This window comes from Nicotiana attenuata, chromosome 6 (genome assembly GCF_001879085.1).
Source record: "Nicotiana attenuata strain UT chromosome 6, NIATTr2, whole genome shotgun sequence".
NCBI classification, from domain to species: Eukaryota; Viridiplantae; Streptophyta; class Magnoliopsida; order Solanales; family Solanaceae; genus Nicotiana; species Nicotiana attenuata.
This window is the reverse complement of record NC_031994.1, coordinates 45201845-45211779: the sequence shown is the minus strand read 5'-3', so window position 1 is coordinate 45211779 and position 9935 is coordinate 45201845. Positions and strand designations below refer to the sequence as shown.

General features: G+C 38.3%; 1 protein-coding gene across 2 annotated transcripts; it reads left to right on the top strand.

The window, feature by feature from the left end:
• LOC109226920 (uncharacterized protein HI_0077) lies at positions 6267 to 9515 on the top strand. Of its 2 annotated transcripts, XM_019391840.1 has the most exons (5): positions 6267 to 6590; positions 6728 to 6847; positions 7674 to 7904; positions 8779 to 9146; positions 9287 to 9515. In XM_019391840.1, exons 1-4 carry the CDS (start codon positions 6411 to 6413, stop codon positions 9142 to 9144), a joined length of 897 nt encoding a protein of 298 aa, XP_019247385.1. In that variant the 5' UTR covers positions 6267 to 6410; the 3' UTR covers positions 9145 to 9146; positions 9287 to 9515. The 2 variants fall into 2 exon arrangements, with proteins under 2 accessions (XP_019247385.1, XP_019247384.1); XM_019391839.1 differs by having other exon boundaries at positions 8779 to 9515.

Genomic DNA, 9935 nt, shown 5'->3' with positions numbered 1-9935 from the left:
TACACGCCAATTATGACAAAACACATAACGACGGATCAAAGTAGGGAAAAATTCGTATGATATTCTTGATAAAGATTGCACCGTACTTCTTTAGAATCGCAAAATCTCACGTTGCTAAGTATTAAGTAGTCTTGTTTGAGATTTGATTCTAGCAAATCACGTATGTAATTTGTATGGAACTATATACGATTTTGACAATTCACCATCTCCAACCATTGTCAAATCACGTATGAAATCTTTCTGAAGTGTATGCTTGCATCTTCTAATCTTAAAGGGATAAGCAAACCTTAGCTTTAATGTGTTGCGAGAAATACATATTGTTATGCAAACTTTTATCAGAAGGCTAAAGAGAATGTGAATCATTTTGTATGCATTAACCATGTGACACCTTGATACATAGTATATGGGTCACTTATTTGATTTATTATCCACTTCATGGGCTGCCAAGTTGGTGCCTTTAACCTTATCCAACTAATTCACCTTTTCCTTAATTAACTCATTAACCCCCCCCCCCTCTCCCCCCCTACACACACACACTAATTCAATAATTAACCAATTACCCACATAATTAAGAGTTATCTCAAATTACTTAAAATACTACTTACTTTTAACACACTTTATACACCTTACTATCATGGTCATATGGTACCTTATATGGTACTAGTCCATAAATATCGGGTATTGTAGCTCGGACCGTATTTTATCCTAAATTGTCAAACTTCGACGAAACTGATTTTCTTCAATTTGCTTACCCTCTCACCTTCACGAATTTACTTATCCCTTGTTTGAAATAGCATATCGCAAAATAATCTCATTCCCGAGCTTACGTTGATTAACTTACGACGAAACTTTAACGCTAAAAAATGCGGGATGTAACATCTCATTTCAGAGCTTTCATCAATTTATTTATGGCGTACTTTCATGTACGAAAATAGGGTGTAACACCAAAAGCTCAACCAACCTCCCCCACCATCCGGTCACCCCCATTATCTCCCCTTCCACACTCACTTCCAAAGACCAACTCCCCACTGTCCCTCTCACTGAAAAAGTATCGCCATTTCCATCACCATCCCAACCACCACAACCACTGACGCCACCACCATCCACACCACAATAGAGAAAACATCCAACATTTTCCATGCCACCACAGTCACACCCAAACAACTAACTACTTCGTACAAACAACAGTCATTCCGGTGCCAATCCCCATGGTACCACAACAACCAACACTGATTTCAGTCGTGCACCACCTACCACCAACTCCATGGTTGGATGTAGTGGGGTTACAACAACATGCCTAGTTATTTTTAGAGAACACACAGGACCTCATCGAGCAGCTACAGGACTGGGGCCCCCCCACAGAAGTACGAATGGAAACACTGCAAAACTTGGAAATAACCGCGATGGAGATGGTAAATCATCTGACCACAACAACCATAAATTCAAGGACACCACCAGCAACCACCAATGCAGGTATAGGAGACCCAGCAAGTACAGGAGGAACAACAAGTTCATATACCCCCACCAAATACCCGGTTGCTCTCATCAACGAAAACGAAGGAGATAGCACTGCCGAAAAACCTGGACATAGAGCTGGAGGCACTACCAGCGGAACCATAATCCCCTTTGAATCCAGAGGCCGATATAATCATCCTAATGAACCTAGAAGTGCATGCCTCTAGCATCCTAGACCAAATATTGCAACACATTACACTACGGGAATCAATGTCGACCACACTCCATGAAAACAGAGAAAAATAATACTTCATCACAGTTCCAAAAAATGTGCTTCGAATAGCAGTGAACATCCGCACCTACCTCTTCTCGATTATCCATAAATATGCAGTATTGATTATACCAACACTGACGGAGGAAGACTTGCCATTACTGGCACCCAATGGGGCGGATCACCCACTAATTGCATAATTGCGCATGTCACTGACCCCGGGTGGGAGCTCACGTATAATCAATGAACCCAGAATAAAGATACTCCTTTGGAACTGCAGGGGTTGCAACAACCAGGAATTCTGACGCAACTTCAAAGACATTATTTACTGGAACAATCCATCAATCATCTGCCTCACTGAAACATGCATACAGAGCCATTACAAGCTCATGGAATTTATTGGGTTCGCTGAATTGTTTGAAATTAGCGCAGATGGATACTCTAGTGGAGTTGTCCTAATATGGAAGCATAAAGAGTTGAAGATGGGCCCAGTAGCAGTTACTGACCAGGAGATCCATGCAAACATTCAGGTTAGTAGAACTTCAAAACCTTGGCTGCTCTATTTAGTTTATGCCATCACTTTATTAGTGAACAGAAAAATTCTTTGGAATAATCTACAAATAGTCGCAAAAAATAACACCTACCCGTGGCTATTATGTGGTGACTTTAGTGAAGTCACGGCCGCCTCCAAAAGTTTGGAGTTAGGCCTACAAACAGTAATAGAAGTACTGCCTTTCTAAATTTTCTTGATGCTATTGATATGATTGACTTGGGTTTTGTGGGCCCACGCTTCACATGGACTAATAAAAGTAAAAACGACAACAGCAAATATGGGAACGACTGGACAGATTTCTTGAAAATTTGGACTAGGTGGAAATGTTCCCTGATACCGCTGTCACACACTTGCCACGTACACATTCGGACCACTGCCCGCTATTGCTAAGTTTGTCAAAAAATATTAGTAAACCAACGCACGTTTTTCGCTTTGAAATAATGTGGCTTAGTCACTCACTTTTCCCAAACATAGTTAAACAACACTGGGATAATAATAAAAATTACACTAATGCCATTTCTTCCTTCACAGAACACGTGGAAGAATGGAACATGTCCACATTTGAAAATATTTAAAAAAAAAACTCCTTGCACACATTCCGGGACTCCAAAAAATGGACCCACAACATAAAATCCATTTTCACCATAATCTTGAAAATAATCTTATTCATGAATATAACTTGATTCTCCAAAATAAACAATATTTTTGGAAATAAAAATCAAGAGTTCAATGGATAAACGACAGGGATGGCAATACAAAATTTTTTCATATATCCGCTATCTAGAGGAACAGAAAAAACAGGATACTAGGGCTTAATGACACTGTTGGTAATTAAATTTTTGACCCCAAGGGAATACATGATATTATTTTTAAACACTTCTCAAATATCTACACTACTGAATACGACTCATGTAGACATACCACAGCACCCAACCCAAGCTTACTCAACATCCTCAAAGAACAGGATAAAGAAGCACTCATTAGACCCCTCTCAGTAACAGAAATCAACAGAGCTATAACATCATTTAAACCACTAAGGGAACTAGGTCCGGATGGCATCTACCCAATTTTCTTCTAGAAATACTGGTCCGACACAAACTCAGCTATCACACATACATGTACTCAAGCCTTTGTTACCTTAGTAGTACCAGCTGAAATAAATAGGACCTACATAACTCTTATTCCCAAGGTTAAACACCCCCAAAATATCTTTCAATATAGGCACATCAGCCTTTGTAACATAATCTATAAAACTATAACAAAATTATTGTAAACTTTATTCGCCCTTTCCTCAATAATATTATCAGTCCTAATCAATGTAGATTTATTCGAGGAAGGAGAGCAATTGACAATGAAATAATTGTCCAAGAAGCAATCCACTCATTCAGGAATTGTACGGGCAGGACTGGGAAGATGATGCTCAAAATTGATCTCGAAAAGGCCTTTGACCGACTTTAATGGTCATTCGTCAGGAGCTCATTGCACACATTAAACTTTCCACAAGACATAATCACGCTTATTATGAATTGCATATCTACCGCTACAACTTCAATCATTGCAAATGGCAAACCTACTGATTTCTTTAAACCATCAAGAGGCATCAGTCAAGGAGACCCGCTTTTCCCATACCTATTCATCATCTGTATGCAATCCCTAACACTTCGCATTGATTATAAAGTAGATATTTTAAACTGGAAACACATTAAAATAAGCCATAATGGCTGAACCATATCCCACTTCCTTTTTGCGGATGACCTTATTCGATTCGCTGAGGCAGACGATACTAGTGCAACTTCTGTCATCAACATATTCAACTTCATTTCCCACCAATTCGGGCAGAGAATAAATTTTTTCTCTAATGTACCAGTTACAAAACAAACATCACTGGCCAACACACTGAACATTAAGATAAAAAATAATGTGGGGAAGTACTTGGGATTTTCGATCACCAACTTACAACCAAAAAGTTCGGATTATCAATTCATACTTGACAGGATGAATACTCGACTAAAAGGATGGAAAGCAAGACTACTCACTTTATCTGTGAGATTAACTCTTATACAGTCGACCCTGTCAGCAATTCCCACTCATTCCATGCAAATAAACCTTCTTCCTGCAAAGACTAAAAACAATATTGATCGCATCTAGAGAAACTTCCTATGGGGTTCCACAATGGACCAAAGGAAAATCCATCACATCAACTGGAATAAGGTAGCCTCTCATAAGCATGAGGGAGGCCTGGGGATGTACAAAGCAACAGGGAAAAATTTCGCGCTCCTGTCAAACCTACTATGAAGATATCTTTCAAATCCTGAATCTCTATGGGCTAAAATAATTCAGGGTAAATACATTAGCACCCAAAGAAGAAACCCTATGGTTTACAAAATAAATGACTCCTACATCTGGAAAAGTACTGCCAAAACTTATTCTTTCTTCTCCAAAGGCATCGCTTGGAACATTAGAAACGGGAGCCAAAGCAGCATTTCGGATGATAGATGGGTTATTGGCTATCACGCCCTAAGAAAACTAATTGAGGGGCCACTAGGCAAGGAAGATATAAATAAAAAAGTTAACTGCATCATTAATAATAAAAATTGAAACCTAGAAGCCCTACCATACGACCTACCAAATACGCTTTCTGACATCGTTACACAAACACACATTCCGTTCTCAGAAAAATAAAATGACTCCTTCTTCAGGAAAGAAACGGAAAATGGGAACTTCACAACAAAATTCGCCTACAATCTCTTCATTAGGCTCACAGAGGCAACTCAATCTCATGAACCCTTTAATCACTTCTGGATATGGAAAGCACTACCACAACAAACTCAAAACTTTCCTCTGGCTACTAATACATCAACGACTACCTACTGCAGTTGTCCTAAGTCAAAGGAAAATAATTGAATGCAACTCTTGCAAACATTGTGGGACAGAGACAGAGGAAAGCATAAACCACATATTTTTTCACTGCCCTGTAAACAATACATATGGAAGAGCTAAACATCACTGCCCCACACTCAAACCAACTAGATTGGATAAAGGATAATTGTACCTCTACTACGAGCATCATACTACCAAATAACTCATCAATCTCGTTGGCTATTATCACACCAATTATTCTTTGGCATATTTAGCTAAACCGTGATCATAATATTTTTAACAACTGCTCAACACACATTGATAGCGAAAAATAGTTGTGCACGCAATGGAATACATCTGCCTAACAAACCATAACTTCAAACATTTCATAACCACAAAAATTCCAATAAAATAGACACCCCCACCTCAAAATATCTATATACTCAATATAGATGGTGCAAACCTAAAAAATTCCAACATTGGAGGAGCGGGTGGAATCATAAGAGATTCCGAAGGAAAATGGATTGATGGGTTCTCCTGCTACATAATGGTCTCATCACTCATCCAAGAAGAAATTCTCGCCCTACTAAAAGGATTTTGGAACTTGCTTTCACAAAAAAATGAATTTCGATCATAGTGAAAACAGATTGTTAGGTATTACTGAACCTATTACAAGACAAATCTCACAGTAAAGCTAATGCTAATTTTCTCCATGATTGCAGGTTCCTGCTCGACGCACTGGGCCAGCCGGATGTTAGGCATGTCTATCGTGAAGGAAACGAAGTGGCATACACACTAGCGCACTTTGGGAGCAGTTATAACTCACCTACAAACGCTGAGTGTGACGAGCACCTCTAGAGTGAACCACCTTTATTTGCTTTCTCTACTTTTGGCAAAAGACTTATTAGGGACTGCTTCGATAAGATCAGTCCGGAACTGTAATAACTCTCTTTAATTTACTGCATAATAATAAATTCAGCGCCTTCTAGCAAAAAAAAAAAGGAGGGGGGGGGGTGAGACAACTTCTATAAGTATTTTTTTTTTTATTATTATTATTATTATTTTTTATTTTGTACTATAATATTAACCTGAAATGAAGCTAAATTAATATAGAAACATGGTCAATAATATTCAATGATTTGTGTACTTTTACTTGCTTTTCCATTTCCTTCCCGTTCCTAACTTCCAATCAAAAGGTCAGAAATTTCTTCTCTTTGCCATATTTTCCTTTTCATATTACAATCACACACAAAACAAGAAGAATAAAGAGTGATGAGCACAGAAGAGACTCTCGTTGAAGCTGCACTACGAGTTCTGAACACAGCTGACCCAGTCGAGAAGGCTCGTATCGGCGATGAAGTAGCAAACAGATGGCTGCAAGGCCTCATTTCTCAGCCTTATAATCATTCTGTTGAACTCCCTGTTCCTGATCGCCCAGCCCGTCTCACAAATGTAATGCTTCTTGTGTTGCCCCAATTCTTGTCTCCTATGTCTATTACCTGTTCGATGAAATGTCTAAGAGATGAAAATGTTTGTTTTGCTATATTTGTACATGAAATTTACTGGGAAATGCTTATAATGCTGAATAGGTGAAGCTGGTGTCGCCAAGTCTCATGCCAAAACTTGGGAAAGCGGGAAGCTTGCAGAGTAGACAGGCCATTGTACACAGTCTTGTTCACACTGAAAGCTGGGCTATTGACTTGTCTTGGGTAATAAAAAGCACCTTCATTCCTCTATTTTCTTGCTTCTGTTATGTATACCCGAGTATATTTTAGTTTTTATGGAAAACAAGTATTTAGTCTTTATTAGCTTGTGAAGATATTCGTAGGGTCTTTGCTGATAAGATAAATTTGTAATAGATCAAGCTAATGAATGCTGAGATTTCTAGATATTGTTGGGTAATGCCAACATCTTGCCTATGGCAAGGCCCAAATGATTGGTCAGAGATGGCTCGGGTCATAGTTGTGATTGTATATGGCGCTTGCTTGAAGGCCTTGGTTAAGAAATACGTTGCGCTCTTGCTATCAGATATAGCTTTTGGTATGATGGTAAAATGCTTGATTCTAATGGATCTAGTACTTGGTTCAGAAAATGGTAGACCATATATACTTCTCAAGTGGAATGGGTTGTTTTGCACTAGAAACGGGAATAAGAGTGGGGTTATTCTTGCAAAGGTAGGAAAATATAGGCGGGTCCAGCTGGTGAGCTGTTTACCACTGCACTCACAACTCACAAGTTTCTCTGTGACAATCCGATTGAGACTTAGTGTGTGTGTGTGTGTGTGTGTTTCTATAACTGTATATATATAGCTTAACTTGAAGGGAAATGGGCCTGCTTCACCGTACGATTGCTCATGGATAGTGAAACATCAAACAAGGTTGTTAGCGCTGTTGTGACCTAGCATGGTGGATGGTACACCTCTATTTGATGATTTATTGTTGGATATATTCATTTTTGAATACCAGTTGCTTCTCAAATGCAATTATTGTATTAGCTATCCCAGTATGATTATATATGCCATTGGTCATCCTACAGGATATAATTGCTCGATTCGGCAAGCAAGAGTCAATGCCAAGAGAATTTTTCACTGATTTTGTAAAAGTTGCACAAGATGAAGGGCGGCATTTTACTCTACTTGCTGCACGGCTTAAGGAACTCGGATCTTTCTATGGAGCTTTACCCGCTCATGATGGCCTATGGGATTCAGCCATTGCTACTTCTAAAGATCTATTGGCTCGTTTGGCTATTGAACACTGTGTTCATGAGGTTTTATCTCCATCTCTTACACATGATAAAAGGAATCAGGATATTCATGAATGAAGTAACAAAGAGATATTATCTTTGTGAAGTCTCGATGATTGAGTTCATTAGAAGTCAATGCGTTTTGAACCAAGTTTTTATGTCTTGCTTTTGTCAATAATTTTGATTAAAAAAGTCATAAGCCCTCTGATAAGAGTCATTCCAGAAAATTCCTTTGCATTATGCAGTTCATCGATTTAAATGTGAAACATTCATAATGTAAGAGCTCACTGTAACTTTGTAGTTTATAAATGATAGTCATATATGAAACAACCAAAAATTGAACAAAAGGAAGAAATAAGTTTCCCTCGTTCATGATCTTTTCAACTATTTATTGTCACTTCAATTTTACGTTATGTAACATATAAATTATAACATGATTATAATTGAGCAGTCAGCAAGCTATATCAATCTGGCGCCAATAGATCAGATTCATGATCATTACAAGCTGAAATATTAACAAACTGCTGCAATTTTGCATTGTGATATGCTATTAACCTCAGTTATTCATCTCTTTCGTATATAACGTTCATTGCTGACACTAGTGATCCTTGAGTAGTTTCCAGCTTAACATGAAAACAGGGGTGTAATAAAGTGATTTCACACGGTTAGACATATTTAAGACATCTGTGATGGATATGCATAAGTCTCAGACAGAATTGAAGTATAGTAAAAGAAAATGAATAGTGTGGAATTCCAATATATCTTATATATCAACAAGTTTCTCAACAGTGGTATTGATCAAAGACTTGTTTTATGCAGTTCATCATTATTCTAATTTGTAGCATCGTTTTCACTTTTCCATACCAGATCGCTGACTTCGCATTTTTGGAGAATGTAGGCCAGAGGACTTGATGTGATACCAACCACAATATCCCGTTTCCGCAATGGCGGTGATAATCAGACAGCTGAATTATTGGAGAATGTGGTTTATCCCGAAGAAATAACTCACTGTGCTGCTGGAGTAAAATGGTTCAAGTATCTTTGCTTGAGATCAAGAAATCCAAATCCAGGCGACCTCTCGTTACAAGAAAACAGTGACACCGTGGATGTAGACAGTGAAGTCATTCAAAGGTTCCACTCCACTGTGAGGACACATTTCAGAGGGCCGTTGAAGCCTCCTTTCAATGAGCAAGCACGAAAAGCTGCTGGATTCGGTCCACAATGGTATGAACCTCTTGCCGTTAAAGACTACACAATGGAATAAAGGTATTTCTTCTCTGGTTTCTATAATTTATGATGCTTAAAGCTACAGGAGGGAAATTGGACTCTGGTTAGGGAAGTTTGTCTTTGTTTCCAATTTTCATGATATTAAGCGCACCTGTTACAGTGGATTATTATAACTTCAGTGTTAGGAGGACTCTTCTAACTGGACCCTCAACTGCAAGGGACAATACCACAGCAGCAATTCTTTGGATCCTTCTCATTATCAGGTGTTGTATTTAATTTAAAATTTTATATCGAACTGACAGTTAAAATGGGAAGCTTTAGAAGGTCATTATGACCGAACTTGACAACCAATATTCTTTTCTTTGAACTGCTGTTTGGTGATAGCAAAAGATTTTGGTTGCTGTTGTACGTTGCTCGTCTTGTGACACATGATTTCTCAGCTCTAATATTAGGCCGAATAGATATGCAGACACTTAAAGTTGGCACAATTTTCCATTTAGACACCTAAACTTAAGGATATTCCTATTGAGCACTTATATTATTCTAAATTTGTTTCAATTAGGCACTTTTTTGACAATTAGCCAAACTTACAAAGTCTGTGCAATGCACTCGCTGCTAACGTGGCGAATGACAAATAAAAAAAAGGATATATATCATTTTGAGTTAAAAAAAGAAGGCAGAATACATAACTGGGCCCTTAAACTTGGCCCTTTTTGTCACTTGAAACTTAAACATAGAGTTGTTCCTATTAGCCCCTTCAACTAAACCACATTTGTGCCAATTAGACACTTTGTAGTGACATAATTGAGTGCGTGAGAAAAGACGCGT

Excerpts from the sequence above, each read along its gene's own strand:
- LOC109226920 (XM_019391840.1), top strand. The coding sequence starts at position 6,411 with ATGAGCACAGAAGAGACTCTCGTTGAAGCTGCACTACGAGTTCTGAAC. Across the intron at positions 6,591-6,727 it reads GCCCAGCCCGTCTCACAAAT|GTGAAGCTGGTGTCGCCAAG; the intron begins GTAATGCTTCTT and ends AATGCTGAATAG. Across the intron at positions 7,905-8,778 it reads TTGAACACTGTGTTCATGAG|GCCAGAGGACTTGATGTGAT; the intron begins GTTTTATCTCCA and ends TGGAGAATGTAG.